The sequence below is a fragment of the Silene latifolia genome, chromosome 10, assembly GCF_048544455.1.
Source record: "Silene latifolia isolate original U9 population chromosome 10, ASM4854445v1, whole genome shotgun sequence".
In the NCBI taxonomy this organism is placed as follows: Eukaryota; Viridiplantae; Streptophyta; class Magnoliopsida; order Caryophyllales; family Caryophyllaceae; genus Silene; species Silene latifolia.
In genome coordinates, this window is record NC_133535.1 from 48,414,508 (window position 1) to 48,433,233 (window position 18,726).

Sequence of the window (18,726 nt, forward strand, 5' to 3'; positions counted from 1 at the left end):
GTTCTTTAAAATGAGGGATTCATGGGTTTTGATGCCATTGTTCAATAAAGAGTTTGTGATTTCCAACAAGTTCCAACTATTCTAATATAATAAATTCTCAAATCCTCTTAGATATAATATATCTTATCCTCGGGAACTGTGGCATGGCCCTCTTTATTGCCTTGTTTAGGTATCCTACCAACATATCTCCAAGATAATAAGCAAGAAGACAAACAAGCCGAATAATGCATTCATGAACGATACCGCAAAAATAAAAGAACAAAAACAAGCAAATCCGTGATTTTCACGGGTCACAAAACTAGTTAATACACTAACAAAGATAACAATGAAAGTAACTGTAGTAACATGAAGTATAATGAAAATAAGAATAATTTGACATGAGTAGTAGGTGTGTTTCATAATTTGGTTGATAAATTTCATAAGAAATAATAATTTTAATAAATGTTATACAAAGTTTAATATAAATGACAAATATATGAATTAGACAAGTCAAGGTATTATTATATTTCATAAAAACAAAATTTAATTGGTACATTTAGATAGCGCAAATGAAGCCGGACACCGACACTAGATTATGTTAATGGCATGGCCAATTATTGCAGAAGATCAACAAAAGTACATACAAATATTTAAAAGAGACGAATTAGAGCATTTTGGATATTATAAGAGGTTTCATTAAATTTAGGGTATTACTCTCTCCGTCCCGGTCAGTTGTTGTACTTTGATTTGGCACAAAGACCAAGGAAAGAGGAGAGGGATATTTACTAAATGACAAGTTGAACAAATTGAGTGTGAATTATCAAATTGCTCTTCAAATTCATTCTTAAAAGGATAATGATAGGGCGCCACCGGATTGCGCCGAGATTAGGTGTCACCCTCTCACATGCATCCTTTATTGAAAGGGTCCCCACTTATTGCATGTGAGAGGGTGACGCCGAGATTGGGTGTCACCAGGTGGCGCCATATGAGTTGACGCCACCGGATGACACCCAATCTCGGCGTCACCCCCTCACATACAATAAGTAAGGACTCCTTCAATAAAGGATGCATGTGAGAGGGTGACACCTAATCTCGGCGCCACCATCATTATCCTTCTTAAAAGGAAAATAGAAAGGGCAACAAATAATCGACACCCTAGAATGAAATAGGAACACAAATGACCGAGACAGAGGTAGTAGAGTTTTTGAAGACGAGTACTGCCTCGAAGTCGTAAATACACGGGAGTACCATGTAAAAAAAAACCATAAAATATATATCAATTTGTAACACGAGTACCATGTTCATTCATACCTCCGTACAAAACTCCACAACTGTTTCTGTATGGACAATGCAGTATAGCTAACTTCACTGCTTGTAACATTTGATGGTCGATAATTACTGTTTATATATACACATACGCATACCATATTTAACAGACCTCGGACCTCACCGAAGACTAGCAGCATGAACTTTCAGCTCTGGAGCATTAATATGTTTGTCCTGATTGTCATTCTATAAGTGATGAATTATGAATCATGTCGCACTCAAGCAATTTTCCCATGTCCCGTATTTTGAGCTAAATGTCCCTCCACCATACCGCTGTGCATATTCGGTCATGACAGCACGAGCGCAAGCATCCCAAGTCCTTGCTACATCTTTCAATGTCATTGGCTGTGAAAGACTTCGGAGTGATATGCTAAATCTCGACTTTGCTTTTACTGAAAGATCTTCATGCTCATTGCTACGAGCAAGACAGCACAAAATTTGATCAGAAATACAATGTAAGCTAAATATACACTTAGCTAAATACAATGTGCCCAACTTTTTTTAAGTGTAAAACTGATGCTTGTTGGTTTCAAACCCAAGTCATTAGTATATACACTAGCTAAGCAGACATCTAGATTAGAAAGGACGAGGTAATACTCCTTCCATTCATCTCATTTCAATACATTTGTTCAACATATGTACAGAGCAGTATTTTTTATCATACATATGAAAATGAATAGTCCCTCCATTCAACTCCAATTTACCCATTTCTCTTTTGAACGTATGTCAATGAGCATTTTACATCGTTAATATCTTCATTACATATTCATAAAAATCATACACGTTGATATTCTTAATATGCTCTTAAAGACTAATCAAACAAGATCTCACATGACAATATTTTCTGTTATATATTGGAATGAATTTTGAAGATTGTGGACACGGGAAACTAAATGAGGGAATGTGGACAATGAGGGGAGAAGGGAGGATGAAGGGCTGGTAAGGAATTAATAATCCCCTATGATGGTAAATTGGTAATCCATTACCCTAGAGGAAACAAGTAACTATTACCCTCTTGATGGGGTACTTATAGCATATACGTGCACTGGGAAGTAGGAAATGTAGGAATAGTCCCAAATAAAAGCAATCCTTAAAAGATAAATAGGAAACATCACATACTCCTATGATATACGGGCATTGGGGAGTAAGAAAAAAGACCTGAAAGAACAATGTCTGAAGATCCAGATTTCTCCAAACTCACCTAACATCAACTGGTAACTTGTCCAGCAAAATTGGTGAACAATTTGGATAATTAGCAGGAACCAGCAACTTCAATGGCTGAATTGGTGACTGGAAGGGACCAAAGGTACCAACAGATTAATAAACAAATGCACACATAACACTACGACTACATATTCCAAATGTGTACCACATACTAACCATTTGTGCTGAAGTATACTGCGATCTCAAGCTCGGGCTAAGAGTTATAGCATTATAACAGCACTTGATAACGGTCCCTTCGCCTTCTGCAGCTGGCGCAGCCATTGATGGACCCATGTCTTCATCACTGATATCAACAACAGTATCTATAAGGCGCTCATTTATTTCCCTGATTTCTTCCAAAAGGGAATGATTTACCTGTACCATCAGAAACACAAAGTCTCAAACATAAAAACAGAAAATGGTACTCCGCATCTGCATAAGAATAGGGATCACCAAAATCCAATTCAACTATTCCTGATGCTCAGTAAGATTTAACTTGATTTATGGGACTCAAAGCAACTTTGTCTCGCAGCTATTCCAATAATCGTAGAATGAATTCATCTAGGGGCACTCTGATGCGAATTGGGCAGCGGAGTTTATATGATGTGAATGCGGAAGCGGAATTTATTGAATCGAACAGTGCTGATGACTGTCTGATTGTCGAAATTGATAAAAGGTAATTTTTATGTGTTTTTTTATATGTGAATGAAACAAGAAATAAAGGATATTTGTTTCGAATTATGTGAATAAATCGAACCAATGGGATATTTGCTATTGTTAGACCTATAACAATAACAATGGGGACCAAACTCAAGACCTATTGAGAATGATCGTGAATTTACTCAAAACGCGTTGAATAAAAACAAAGGATTGGCCGCAGCCATTTTCAACTCAAATCAAGTTTTACACTAAAAATTTCTATCAAAACTTTGTGCTTTCGACAGTTTGTTGAACACAAATCTCATTCAACGCTTGACTAGAAATCGAAGCAAATATCCCTTTTATCATTATCGTTCTTATTCTTTAACACATTATTCTTTAAAACGCTTCCGCACCAAATTCGTATCACACTCACATAGCAATATAAAAAACAGGGTTGTATACTAAAAATAGAAAGTTTGACCATTTATTTTTGAAATCCCATTTGAAAAATAGCCTTCAAGTTCCTTCAGGACAACCATTTATTTTTGAAATCCCATTTGAAAGTTTGACCTTTCTTCACATGTTATGAACACAAATCGTGATTGTTACAAAATGCAGTTCAGAACAGCAGGTAGCCTGCAAAACCCTAAAACAATACTGAATGATGTTGAGTATCATTGCACGTCACAAAAGTCTCACTCCCCAACTTGTTTAAAAGGTGTAAAGTGAACAAGACGAAGGTGCATACCTTATTTTACACAATTTGCAAACAGAAATTACCCTTTTGATTGAACTTTTAAAAAGGGATAACATAAATGCAGCAGAAAGGAACTGCACAAGGAAAGAATTAGAAGAAAACATGGAATTGCATGATACTGTGTCACTAGCTGTTCCTTTATGTATAAGGCTACACCTAAGGTGCCCAAGTCATTTTGGCTAGTGTTTCATTGAGCCGCCCTTGAGGCTTAGCTTTTAACTAAGTCTTCAAGCAGTATCTTTCTCCCCTTCCCTCACTTTAGTTACATATCATCATTAGATTTCAGAATTTCAAGAGATACCACCACACTGTTTCTACCGGATCTACGTGCGAATGGTGTTTAGAAATCTGGTTATGTCAAATCCAGTTACACATCTGGATAATCTTTTTCACATGAGAGCAAGTGTACGACTAAAGCAACTCAATTTATGCTAATGTATGTCATCCACAAGTCAGTTAAATTGCCAAAAAAAGCAGTATGATAGGAGATACCTCAATCCTAGTCTTCTTAACACTAGATGTTGCAGTAGACTCTAGCTCAGGTGTATATGGCCCACTCAGTTGCTTTAAGCTATCATTCATGCTGACAGCAGATGCTCCAACATTTAAGGGCATTGCACTAGTATACCGTCTCATTCTCTTTGTTCCATTACTTCCATCTTGTGTAAGAAAATTTCTAGCTTGCAACCGACACCTTGTTAAGGCAACCAAATCCTCACCAACCGTAGCTCGAGAGCCGTTACCTGGAGCCGATCCCGCAATACGATCAACCATGCTGACAACTGAACTGATGTCACTGACTGCTGCATTCAAAGCTTTTGGCGATATGGATTTTACCTGGAGACAGAGGAATACGGGGGGGATAATTATGAAGGATATGTGATTGACATGAGTATCATGTTCCAAATGCAACTAGTGGTCAACTGTTACTTACTGCTCTAAGCAAGCGCTCAATCGGTTGTTCTGTTACACTGGATTTCCCAGAAACAGTGGCTGAGGCATTAACAAGAGTACCATCTGGTCCCGCACACTCAAAAAGAGGAGAGGGTGATATCCCAGGGGTGCCAATGGATAGTGACTGAGGTGCAACAAGTGCACTAGTTTGTTGATGACCAACATTTGTAGCATTAGTGAGTGAGGAAACAGTAGGTTTCTCGTGATCACCAGGAACAGGAGATGGCACCAACAATGCTGATGGAGATGGGACAAAAGGCGAATGTGTAGAATTTAAGGGGGTCCCGCCTTTCGGAACAGATGGAGGATGATTTTGCTGATCAATTTGTGGAGAAGGATGCTGATTTATCTGGGGAGACACTGCATTCAGTAGCTGAGGAGCCGATACTGGAAAAGACGCCCCGGGCTTTGACTGCTGGTTCAGAAAACGCTGGGCTGACGAGAGCTGTTGCGGAAAGCCACCTGATCCAAGATGTCTCATTTGTGAGGCTTGCTGCTGTTTCGGTTGATGGTGCAACTGCTGCTGCAATATATGCTGTTTTTGTAACTGTGGTTGCATTTGCATATTCTGGATATGTTGCTTGAACTGTTGGCTTTGTAGCATTTGCTGCTCATGCTGTTGTTTCAGATGTTGATTTTGAAGCATATTTGAGCTGGCGTGTAGACTGTTAACATTTTGTTGCTGCAAATTATTCCCAATTTGTGGTTGAAATGAAGCGGTAGTTGCATGCTTAGGAGCACCAATGGTATTCTGTTGCAAGGATGAAATTATAACTAGCTGCCCTCTTAGTTTTAAAAGGGCATGAAATGCATCAAAGTGACAAGAGCCCGACATGACGAGGCATAATGTAAGTCATGAAGGTGCGAGCCTCATACACAAGAGGCATATGGTTTTCTCAAAAAAATTTGTATTTTCAAAATAAAACTCTGTGCAACGCCAATTGCACCACCCTTTTTGGGATTTTATAGAGTCAGCATGAAAAAAACACAAGCAACATAAAAGTGGCCAAATGAAAGAGCAAATAAAAGTAGAAATAAAAACTAAGGTAATTGCATAATAGTGGGCCTCGTTAGCCGCGCCTTACGCAAAAGGCGCAACAAAGACTCCTGAAGTATTTTAGCTACTGCCTCAAGAAGCCTTGTGCTTGAGCACGCCTGAGGTGCAATTTTCAAAACCAAAGATTGATTTCGCAACACTTGCCTGTCCTGAGTCGAAATTCGAACTAGCCTGTAATGAGCTGGGAGTGTTCTGTGGCAAAGAAGAAATACCGGATAATGTAGGAATAGAACCATTCTTCAAGCTAGTCACACTGCTCTGTTGCATGGTAGGAACAGAACCTGGTAAATTTATAGACTGCAACTGAGTGTTTGCTCCACTATCATGTAATTGTGCCTGGGGAATTTGAGAATGTAGTTGAGGAGGCTTTCTGGGCTTGTTTGGATTGAGTAAGTTTACAATCTGCTTCTCAAAAGATGGTAACTTTTCCCTGTGAGAAAGTGAAATGTTGTTCTTTGCAATTTGGAGAACTTGCATTAACCTCTCCAACATTTGTTTGAACACTCTGAGCTTCTCAATTTGATCGATCTTTGGTTGTTGGGGAAGAGAGTCATGCTGTTTAATGCACAAATAATAAGTATACGTATTTCAAACGTGAAAGAAAGATTTTTATACAAACTGCTTACTTTCATGTTTCCTCGATACAGACAAGCACTGATAGTATTGAAAGCAGTGCTTGCAAAATTTGCAGCATTTTCATGTATGGGGTCAGTATTCTTCCTAGGAAGGTCTAAATTGCTACTTGCTAGTTGCATAACTTGCCTTGGTCAATTGTAGAAATGCATATCTAAGGGCCTAAGATTTTTTCATGAAAAAAGATAAGAAGTATTCATTACAGGACATCAAGGGGAGTGACGCCCATATACAAAAGGACACCACAGGGGTGAAAGTGCTTTTGATGTTAAAATTCATTGGGCAACTTTACCAAAACTTATGTTTTTTTACTCTCCTTCAAAAATCTAACATGCTATCAGACATATTAAGGTGAGACTCTCATGAGAGACAGGGCATATAAGCATAAACAATTGTCACGAAAAGAGTTGGAAGAAGATGAGAGTGCATGAACATGATCGATATTAGGTGGAGAAACCATTGTTCAGTTGGGAAAAAAGGAACACGCATCTGATGTATTCAGACCTTTTAGCAACTAGTTACATATATTTTTTCTGAGCTTTTAAAGTTTATAAGTTACATTTTATTTTTTTGACGTCAAAACTCAAAATTAGCTCAATTTATATGTATACTTATTGAGTTATATTGTAATTTTTTTTAGCTTAATGTTTAGGTGAACAAACTCAGAAACTTTATAGTAGAGCTCATAATCTTTAAAACGAAACTCGGAAACTTTATTATAAAACTCGGGAACCACACAACCAGTTATTCTTGGAGGTAATACCTCGGATGTATAATCTACTTATTGGGTTCAGTTGCATAAGAAATTACGAACTGTGAGCTCAGAACTTCTGCGAAAGTGTTCATTCCAAAGGGATAGATGATGTTTTCCCAAAGCAACAGAATATGGAAGTCAAGAAAGATCACAAAGACAAGAGGGCCTTATAAGTTCGTAGAGAAGACAACGTATAGTCGTATAGAGAAGATGAGTTTGGCATCGCCAAAGTCAAGCATTGCACAAGGCTCCAACAAATTTTGAAAAGGGGGTATTTTGAAGACAATGCTTCCAAATTTTATTGCGCTACTTTGCACTCTCCGTTCCACGGGTGATTTCCCTAGATAATGTTATTGAAGAAATTAATTCCCTCAATATAGTTCATCTGAAAATAATTCCCATCATAATGTTTTGTAGGTTTGGATTAATCCAAGCCTTAGCTTTAGGTCCTCAAGTGAAAAAAATAAAAATAATGTATACAATTTAGTAATTTACCACTTTACCAATTCGATTGCGATCCAACGTTTGGTAAAAATAAGCATTTTTTGTCGCTATAAATTTCCTACTATATTCTTTCACAATCTACATTGATCAACCGGTTAACATCCTTACAAATGAGCCCATAATCTCTACTAAAAATAAGACAGTAAGTCACAAATCAAAGACGAAAAGTAACTAGAGAGTAAATAAAGCACTTGTACTACTGTTGGTGCAATTTGCTTATAAGAAGCAACCACCTGTAAACCAGTTGAAGAAAAAATATAACTCAATTGTCATGTGCATTTGTATTACAGGCGTTAAGCATTGAAATTAAGGGAAATAAAACTAGAATTTTAAATGTTTAGGTAGCTTTTTACTCTTCAAGGGCAAAAAAAAAAAAGAAAAAAAAAAAAACCCCCGCAAACAACCAACAAAATTGTGTAACCGACATAGTAGGGCAATTGCAGTTCATCACAAACAATGACATACTTAAGAAATAAGGGCATATTGATAGTTCCATATGAGAAATAAACCATAAATTCTCAGTTGGTAAAGCGGTAGATAGTATACGTTGTCTCTTTTTTTTTCACTTAAGCACCTAAAACTAAAACTTGGATTAACCAAACCTAAAGAAACATTATGATGGGAAATATTTTCTACAATAACATTATCTAGGGAAATCACCCCCGTTCCACATACCATTCATTTTTCGCTATTTGCTTGTTTCAAAAATACCTTCAAATCTCAATATTTTTCACTATTCCGGAGATACAATCTCCTAAGAGTCCTGATTATTTTAGCTAATGTTAAATAAATACCTTCCACTTGGCCCACTAATCCTTTATTACGTTGAAGCATGTATTTGTCTTTTAGATAAGTAGCTATGTATTTCCACTCCTTAGATAGTACTATATTTGTGTTTTGGAAGGTATTCTGAAACGGATTATGTGATTATTTACTTAATGTTCCTCCAATTGATAGGTAGTGATGTGAGATGCATTGCATGTTAAGGACATTTTTTGTTGAGATTAATCACGGTTAGCAAAACTTCCCAATGTTTTGTCTACACTCCTCTGAAATGCTAGCAGATGGAATTGCATAGAACTGCAAGGAATAACAAACACAAAAGCTAAACATGCAATTTGCATACCTGTTGCAGTTTAATAGAGATTTTTTGGTACATCTCATTAAGATCTGCATAGTACAAATCCTTCATAGATTTAATCTGTCAATATCATAGAAAATTAGAATCAGAGCAATGTTTCAGGAATCAAGACCATTAGAAAGTAGGAACATTTAAAGTTATCTCAAACATCATTGATATGTCTCGTACTCTCGTTACACCTTCGATTTTCTATCACATCCACTACATAATTTTAAGAGTCATGTTCTCTAACAGTCCGTAAGAATGGAAGGGCAGAATCTTCAAACCCCAATCCCTCCCTCTATTATTTTATCTACATCTACCCTTTGCATTACCAAAAAAAAGTGCGCAAGGGGGAGAGGGGGGTACGTTTTTTAAGGGGTTTCCAAGGGTTCCAACATACGACATGTTATTAGTACATATAGAGAACAATCGCTGGTTTTCTATTTTTGATCAACTAAACCAAAATCTAGAACGATAACTTAAATTCACCAAAGCCTGCATTACAACTCCAAGCATCAAGTTCCGTAAATAGGATTGAAACGAACCAATACTAGTAATAGCAAGTTAACTCTCCTCATTCAGAAAATAATCAATTTGAAATCTACTCACAACCATACTAAAAACAAAGATGCACCAGCGAATAAGACCCCAACAAAACCCAGCCAAAGGCCAATACAATAGAAAATGTTCCGGAGTTGGACTTTGGAGGACATGTTTGACGTGTTCAGCCTGACTCTGATTGCAGGGAGTTGCACTATTATACAAAACAGCTAATGAAGAGAACAAACTTAAATCAAACGGTCAACTAAAGCCAACATGAACCAAGCCTTAGATCAATTACCAGATCCAAAACACACACAAAAAAAGCCCAAAAAGACTACGCAGGCTTATAAAAGCAATCCTGGCCTGATTTCCCAAGCAGCTGCATCTACAAATTGCTGAACGCAAATGGTTGATATCCAGGGGATAGAAATGTTACCTTTTGATAGACCTCTTCTTGCCAATCACCGACGTTCGCACTATTCGTCTGAGCAGTGGAATCCAAGGAGGCTTAGAAATCACAAGAATACAATGTAAGGCTCATTAATTGAGATGAGAACATTTAAGCTAATGTTAAGACGCTCATAAACAGGGAGACAAGTTGATCAAAAAGGATGATATATAAGTGATAACTCCAAATGCAGTTGAACAATATTCAGATCTCCAACTTATCAGTTTCCTTAACCACTTCATTGGAAGGAGGGATGAAGAGGACTAGAGGGACAGGGAGGGGAACAAAATTCCTTTTTGGATACGATGTTCTGTTGCAAGAGAAATGGATATGAGAGCAATGGAGTGAGCCCAAGACAAATTTGATCTTTTCAAGATAGGAAAGATTTGGAAAAATATCCTTGCTACCTTCCCCTCTGCCCTCCTCCCCTCTACTATTGTTCCAAATAAAGCTCAAATGTTTGAAATGATTAAAATGAACAAAAAGAAATTGAATATATTCTGTATGATGGAGAAGTTGGAAATGCTGAATAAAGTACGGAAGCAAGGACCGCGGACAGTAACTCATCAACTCCAAACAAAGATGAATGGAATAAGCTTCGTCAGCAATAAAAGCAATCCAAAATAAAAATGAGACGTACACAATTTTATCCAAACATTAGCAGAGGCGAATTTTAGAAGGTAGATACATACTGGATGGTGCCTCAGGAGTGGGTCTTTGTGGTTGGAAAAGCTTTTGCTGATCAATCAAGTTCTGTTGTTGTAGCAAAGGGTTCATGTTCTGCATCCGTTGCTGCATAATCAGTTGCTGATGTAAGTGTGTCGGCTGAGGTTGTAGCTGCGACATCAGCTGCTGCTGTGACAGTGATTGTTGCTGTTGTGGTCCACTTCCACCTGGCAGTGCATTCTGGGTCTGTTGCTGCATGGGCACCTTGGTTTGTTCCATCAAAGTTACCGACTGCTGTGGGTTTGTCTGCATGTTTGCATTTCCTGACCGAGTTCCAATCATTTGCTGCCCGCCAACGTAATTCTGGTGACCTGAGTGTTTCTGATGCATGTTCTGAAGACTGCTTTGTTGACCTAGTAAGTGTTGCTGCTGCTGCATGTTCTGATGGTTAGTTGGCTGTTGTGGTGCCAGGTTTTGAATATTGTTCTGCTGCCCTAGCAGCCTCTGCTGCTGTTGCATATCTGTGAAATTACTCTGTTGACTAATTAGTTGACTCTGTTTCATATTCCCCATATTTTGTTGTTGATCACTGTGTTGGATTTGTTGCATGTTCCCAACATTTTGTTGTTGACCAATCAGTTGATTTTGTTGCATGGTCCCAACATCTGTCTGTTGACTAATCAGTTGAGTTTGTTGAATGCTCCCTGGATTTTGTTGTTGACTAATCACTTGACTTTGTTGCATGTGTCCAGCATTCAGTTGCGAGCTCAACGCCTGAGGTTGAGGCTGTTGTTGATGCTGCCTGATAACTGGCTGTTGATGCTGCTGAAGCAAAGGCTGATTTGACTGTTGAATAGACGATTGTTGGTTTTGTTGCACCCCTAAAATCATGGAAGGCTGCATAGCAGATGAAGTTTGTGTTGTTGGTTGTTGCTGTTGTTGCGTCAAGGGTTGTTGAATATTTTGTTGCTGAAAATTCTGCTGCAACAACTGTGGATAAGCAAACTGCTGTGAATTCTGAGTTTGCTGAGAACCAACGGGTTGTTGGTGCCTTCCTTGCGATTGCCTTTGAGCATTAGAGAACATACTGGAAGCAATTCCATGATTCATTGTATTTCCCATAGAGTTTTGCGAGATGCCAGAGATATTGTGCAGATTGGAATTCTGAGCAACATTTGGCATGGCATTTTGTGGCAAACCATTAGCCGGTAATGTATTTTGTAGGTTGGCAACAGTTTGCATCCCTCCAGATGCTAAGTTGTTTTGCACGTTGGGAGTCAACAGCTGCTGACGAGCTTGAGATTGATTAGGTGCCATTTGGAGAGGCACAGATTGGTTTTGGTTTTGGTTTTGGTTTTGGTTTTGGTTTTGGTTCTGGTTCTGGTTCTGGTTCTGGTTCTGGTTCTGGTTCTGCACTTGGGACTGCATATTCTGAGAAGACACTGAAAGACAATGACATAGTAGACTAAATAAGTTCTAGAAAAATAGAAACAATCACAAACCACTATACCAGTATCAAGAAACGAAGTCGCGAAAGAAAATAATTGATGTTTAGGCTCTATTTCGTTTAAGGAATAAGCCAAAACAAGATTACAAATATATTACCGTAGTCCCTCGAGGGCTCGTGCAAGTGATTGAGGAACAAAGCCACAAGAGAAAATATTACTCTGTACGGTTTAAGGGCAAAATTTTTAGCAGCAAACTAATTTCCATGGAAGAGTGCCAAACAAAGTAACCTATGTGGCGTTATATGCATGGTACTACATATCTGTTATAATCTTGATCTCGGAATCTACAAATCAATCAAGGAATGCGAGTATGCACACAATTCAACAAAGAAGGGAGAAGGGGCATTGACGTTTCCATGTTTTAACAGGAAAAGTGGCTACTTGTCCCTCCTCATACAAGCCTAACACGACTTCTCTTTTTACAAGTAATAGAGGATATTGATTGAAGGATGCCATAAGTACAGAAAGGCACCAAGAGGGTGCCACCCATATACAAAAGGAGATTTAAGAAACCCCATTTTTCAGGGAAATATTCTCTCAGAAAAAAAGTGTCTTAAATACAAGTGCACGAATCATGCTAGTAAAAAAAGTACCTTGATCTTGTGGATTTCGGCCAGTAGAGTTGGAAGGCATAGCACTGGGGAGCGCACTTTGAGATTTTGACTCCATTGTAAGCATTTTCAAGGAAATTTTCCGCAGGTAATCAGACTGAAAATACAGAACAATAAGTTGTCAATAGAATATAATCTAGACAAGACACGACTAAAATAAGACAGCATTAGCATCAAGATTTTAGCACATGCCTGGCTTGTAGCAGCACTATATATCTTCTCTTCAAATCTTATCGCGATCTGCTTGAGCTCTTGGACTCCTTCTTGGCCAGAGAAAGGGAGATGTCTTTTAAGAGTTTCCATTCTAAAATTATAGTGAAACTCAAATAGTTATTTCGTCCAGTAACTCTTCGCTTAACATTATAAAGAGAAGCAAAGAATAGACTGACGCTCTAACACATAAATCGAACCAAACTACAACAAAGCCCAAGTCGTACAAGTTTGCGAATTGGCTAATGTGAATAATCAATCGTACGGAACTACCAATCTGAGGTGGTAGAAAATAGCCGATAGAAAGGAAAAACACGATACTATGACGACGCAATATACTAGGAAAGAAATTAAATGTGAAGAGAAGAACGATAAAATAAATACATAAATAAAACATGACACAAAGAAAGTATGGCAGCAATAAGTTTAATTTTAAAAAGTAAAGAAAAACTGCAAGAATCGTGTGGGTCGCATGCATTAGGCACACGCCTTGCAGGCTTGCACACGGTCGCCACTGGCCGCCAAGCCCGCTTTGCCATAATCCACCTTGCCCCCTTACCCTTTGTTTGGATGGAGGGAAACACTTGCTCCATTTCCCCTCCCCTGACCCTCCCTCCTCCTTTTGGATCCAAACAAACCCGTTCAAGAATAATTATTCACCATTTCTTCCAAATCTTGCCAACATTCTTCTCTAATAGATGCATCAAATTGTGACAGCATATGAATTGATACCAGTTAATTTGTATCCTAATAATATTTCCAGCACAAATTATCTATGTATTCCAAATCAGAGATATATGTCTACTATATTCCCGCACTTGCCTTTTCCTGAGTACCAGATCTTGTAACCCTAATTTATGTTGCTTTAACTCGGGTATGATTGTCCTGTATGAGGAACTGAGTGTCAAGGTAATCCTAAGATAAAAATTGCAACCACGTGGATCCTTTCCAAATTTTAACCGTGAGGTAACTTATCAAGCAATTTTCCAACTCAGCAACACTAACCCCTTGATTGGTAATGGTTGGAGCAGCAAACATGGCTTCAGCAAAAAATCGCTTTTTTGATAGTACGAAGAGGTATGGCACACAATTGGATAGGGGCCAGTAGTTAGTATCTTTTACTTCACTGAGAAGGTCGACCAGACTCCTACTGGTTATAGACTTATAAGAGGGATCCTTAGTCTCAAACGGTCTTCATGCAAGCTAAACCTTTCAAAGGCTCTTTTGCCTATTCAACGTGACCTAGCCTATAATTTGAGATGAAAAGCGAACACGGGTTACTGAAATGAAGCGGAGTGCACTAATTATGAAGGAGAATATGTGGGTCTGATACCTTTTTCCCATCTTCTGACGGAGCTGGGGGGCTTAGAACACGTCCGAAGAAAAGCGAGGGGGGCGCACAAACGAAATGAAAACGGGTGACTTCATCAAAGGTTTTCAACTCATAAACTAAAAAGGTTGCTCGGAAGTTTTCTTACAAAGGCAGTATCAAACAGCTTGCTAAGTTTTGGAAAAGTTATGACCCTCCTCGTAAAGGCATCTTGCGCTTCTTCAAATATCATCATTGGTTTTGAATCTAAGCATTTAATGGTTTGTCCAAGATCAGCTCTTTCAAAGTAGCTACTTTTCAAGATCAGCTCTTTCAAAAAATTGGAATATCATAGTTCCTTAAATGTTACTGTACAAATGTTCAAGTTTCAGAAAGTGGAATTTTCAACTCTTGGAAGTCCTCGCTAGAGTGTTTAGTCTATACTAGTTTAGGGCATAGAGGATTTCCCCTTTGTAGAGGGATTTTAAGATCTTTGATATATAGCTCTTCTCCTGATGGGTAGATCATAGGCCTTAGACCTATTGCTGATTTTGCTAGATTGGCCACTGCCCACTGGTCTACTGAATAAAATAAAGAAAGGAAACCCGGTCCCCAATCAATCAGGTGAGCACGTTCACATTAGAGGGTCCAAAGTCTTGTTAGAACGATGATTCTAGCCTATTCAAAGAATTGGTAGTAGTTTCAAGCTCATCAGTTTTTTCTTGGGCAGCTTGTTTCTACTTTCTATGAAGAAAGCATGATGAAGAATTGGAGGTGCTTTTTGCCTTTGGACTTAGTCACCAGTTTGCAGTGAAGAAAGAAATGAAAGAAGATGGTTCTAGCATGCACACTCTCTATATATCAGACATCATAAAAGACAAAAAGAAGAGAACAAATGAAATCACCACCAAAAAAGACTATACTGACACTTTTCTCCAGCATGTAGCTTAGTCTCTTTACCCACTCGTCGAGCTAAGCACCCTCCCAGATCGATAGTCCCCCCTGCGTGCTTATCTAGGAACGCCAATACACCACCCCTAAAGGGAAAGCATAGATTGGAGCAGAAGTAGCTGCGCAAAAGCGGTTAAGAGACAACTTAGGAAATGTCATGAGTGCCCTTCTTCTGGGAGCTAGGTCTATGGTTGCTACCTTTTTTGTCTCTGAAAAGGCATAAAATTAGACTATATGGTCAGTCACTTTGGGATTTGCTAACAAGATTCCCCATGCTATTTGCGGCGGTAATGCATGAACATTGGAGTAAGCTCTCACAAAGGCCTTCAGCTTTCTCGTCACTTCAGTTAACTGATCTGTAGCTACTTTTCTGAAAATTGCAGCAACTACAGCACCCATTGCTGCATCCAGCAATGATGACCTTGAAGATACACAAGCATCAAGTAGGCACACCAGCGGCTAGGTGGCAACGTGCTGGGCTACGCCTCTGACCTAATTAGGAAGGTTAAGCCAGGCCCTTACCCACTTTCATTTATAAATCCTGTTCTTACCAGTAAAAATTAGAGATAGCCGGGGAACTGGCTAGTGGCCTGTGACCCTTCTATATTAAGACTCCCACATTCAAAATGGACTTTGACTCTGTTCTTGCTTTACTATTCGAGATAGGTTTACAGCAGGTGTGATGACTTGATCCCAGGAGGGAATTTTGCCTAAAAGGTAATGGGTGACTCTTATAGCACATCCCTGTAAAATGTGCTTTAAGCTTATTAGCAGGAGTAAATTTTAATTTCTTATGGGACCGGCATAATTATTACTGTGAAGATTGAGCTGCCAAAAGGTTTAATACCGCAGATAAGCTAGCCAGCGACTTCAATTACGGAACAACCTCCGCCTTCCGGCCCTCCAATGGACAAGAGTCCTCCGCACTGCTGCGTCCTGAGACCAGAGCTCTTATTTCGCAGAGGACAGGCTCTTGTGTAGCAGATAAGTGATTTGGAGGGAAAGGGCATGTTGAGCATTTATTGTTTGGATAGTAAATAGGTTTGGTGGGAAAAGAGGACAGGAAATGGAGGTTTCCATTTCCATCTTACAAGCCAAATTAAAATTCTTCCAACGAAAAACAGAAAAACAAACATCATACCTCCATATCCCTCCCCTTCTTCCCTTTCCCTTCAACAAGTATATTCAAACAAACCCTAAAACCCTAATAGAGTGAGGCTGGCTCTCACTAGTGCCATATTCCCGCAGCTCTGCAAACTCAGCCTGGAACAAACTGAGTAACTAGGAAAAGCATATCTGATAAAGTCCCCCCACTACCGTTGTGAAAGTCAAGTCATCAAAAATCTAGTCTCACAATCTGCCTTGTTTATTAGCTTCCTTCAAATATAACACCTGAAATAAATAAGCCATCCATGGTTGCCAAACCAGATATAAAATAACCATATAAAGGCATTTCTAATAGATGCTACTTTCCAAAACTTAATATTTCCCCCCAACATGAAATTTTCAGACTTTTTTGGTCAAATACTAAATTTTCTCAGGCCATCATTTCAAAATATACCCACATTGTAAATTGAAACGGTTGCAACTGTCTTTCGATAATCTTACCCAAAAAGAATAAATTTTCCAATAGGGTACATAAAACCCTAATTTACATAGCTTTTGGTATCGGTAAAATGAAATGATTGCAACTGTCTTCTGTCATCCATGATAGTTCCCACATAGGTAACCGAACAACTTTTAGAAACTTCCATGAATTAGGAAAGGGGGTTTATTTCCCATGATTGTCTATTACACATGAATTTGCACTTCCAACATCAACGAAACGACCCCTTGGGTGTGTTAGTAACTAAACAACTTAGTACATTTTTGTAGGAACTAGGAAGTCAATTCCATGGGAAGTTTCACTTCCCCGATTTTTGTAATTCACGGGAATTTCTACTTCCCATGACTTTACAAGGGCAACCAAACAACGATGGAATATATTTACTGATAGAAGTAGAAAATAGTTTAGTACTAGTTTTGGAGCAAGTTACATAGTATAAGAGTTTCCATGGAAAAAGCTAATTACCAAAATAGAGGCAGCAGTTGGCAATCTGACGAATGCACAACAACCCTCCCTTCCCAGTAAACGGACTTGCTCAGCGGTCTTACAGAGAGGCTAATTCTTCTTATTGAAAAGATAGGAAATGTAATATTATCGGTAGTAGATACAACCTGATTACACCCACAAAGCAATCGAGCATAACAATAAATAGCAAAATAGAAAAGGAAAGTAGGAAGTAAGGAGATTCCATTCCCTCCCATGAAACTTCCAAAAACTCATGGAAGCTTAATTCTTTGTCATTAGAAAGAAAAAACCAATCTTTATCCTTATTTCGGAAGTAATCTTCGTAGTGTTACATAACTACATATCTCAGAAGGGAAATGAATCCCACCATTTTAAAATTGATAGTATGATTAACAAGTTGAGCACAGTGCCTAAAGCAGTAGAATCTTACATTTCCGGATGTTCCATACTCATTGAATATATCGCAACAACATACAGACTACTAGTAGCCTTTACCTCAATTAAAACTAATTAAAAAAAAGGGGGAAATAAATAGAAAAGAAAAGAGTTACATTTTATTGACGATCCGTTGGCGGGAATCGGGTTGAAGCTGAGAGCGCCAATCACCACTACCACCACCACCACCGCCGCCGCCGTCCATCGGAGGAAGCTGGACTTCAGCTTGTGGAGGTCGCCAATTATTTGAATCCATCAATTTCAATTCTTTTCTTTTCTAAATCAACTACATATAAATATACTCTTAATTAATTACAATTATAATTAAATTATATTATATAGAGATAGAGATTAAGAAGATGGAATTGACGAAAAAGGAAGGAAAGCGTGTAAAATGGGGATGGTAGGAATGTGGTGGATCATGGATGTGAGGTTGCTTTCATACTTAATTGCATTTTTTAACACGGAAAAGTCCTATGATTTGGTTCACCGTTTACGACAATTAGTCCACTGCTTTACTTTAAGGGTTAGTCTTGCTGAAGACGGGTCTGAGCAAGTGATGGGTAATGACACTCACAAAACGAATAGAGGGACAAGGTGGGAGCACCCCCATGTGCTTTTCTCTCTCCTTTATTTGGGTCATTTATGAGAGAAAATGGTATCCGTCACTCCAAAGCGACGGATACGTGTCGTCTTCAATGAGATTTTGTGTTACTTTAAACATCTTTTGTCCTAATTTTAGCTACTCATTCGGCCAAAGTTATTTATACTTGAACATTTTTTTTTTGACAAAAGGGTTAGGATTTTTATCACATAGCAAAAGTCGCTAGGCTATGAACAATCCTATTTAAGATCCTTGAATAGTGACTAATTGAGAAACAATGACAAGAAGCAAGTAAATGAGTAATAGAGCATAAGACTGGTTTGAGCTCCTGTTGCACATCAGTGCAGTCAGCTAATTGAAGAGCAAGACTTAAACAATCAGTCTGAGCATCAATGTGCCAGAAACCCTGATTGGTTGCATCTCTGAGAGCATGAAAAA

General features: G+C 38.5%; 1 protein-coding gene across 2 annotated transcripts; it reads right to left on the reverse strand.

The window, feature by feature from the left end:
- Positions 1 to 1,231: 1,231 nt before the first annotated feature.
- Positions 1,232 to 18,175, reverse strand: LOC141605608 (mediator of RNA polymerase II transcription subunit 15a-like). Of its 2 annotated transcripts, none has more exons than XM_074424454.1 (12): positions 17,801 to 18,175; positions 12,901 to 13,012; positions 12,691 to 12,805; positions 10,616 to 12,031; positions 9,912 to 9,982; positions 8,936 to 9,010; positions 6,063 to 6,473; positions 4,842 to 5,612; positions 4,400 to 4,744; positions 2,686 to 2,883; positions 2,507 to 2,595; positions 1,232 to 1,720 (listed from the first exon to the last, which is right to left on the reverse strand). In XM_074424454.1, exons 1-12 carry the CDS (start codon positions 17,938 to 17,940, stop codon positions 1,513 to 1,515), a joined length of 3,951 nt encoding a protein of 1,316 aa, XP_074280555.1. In that variant the 5' UTR covers positions 17,941 to 18,175; the 3' UTR covers positions 1,232 to 1,512. The 2 variants fall into 2 exon arrangements, with proteins under 2 accessions (XP_074280555.1, XP_074280556.1); XM_074424455.1 differs by lacking the exon at positions 17,801 to 18,175 and adding an exon at positions 17,250 to 17,512.
- Positions 18,176 to 18,726: the final 551 nt, after the last annotated feature.

Coding starts and splice junctions, on each gene's coding strand:
- LOC141605608 (XM_074424454.1), bottom strand. CDS start 17,940: ATGGATTCAAATAATTGGCGACCTCCACAAGCTGAAGTCCAGCTTCCT. Junction 12,806..12,900: donor ATAGTGCTGCTACAAGCCAG/GCATGTGCTAAA, acceptor CTGTATTTTCAG/TCTGATTACCTGCGGAAAAT. Junction 4,745..4,841: donor TTGAGCGCTTGCTTAGAGCA/GTAAGTAACAGT, acceptor CTCTGTCTCCAG/GTAAAATCCATATCGCCAAA.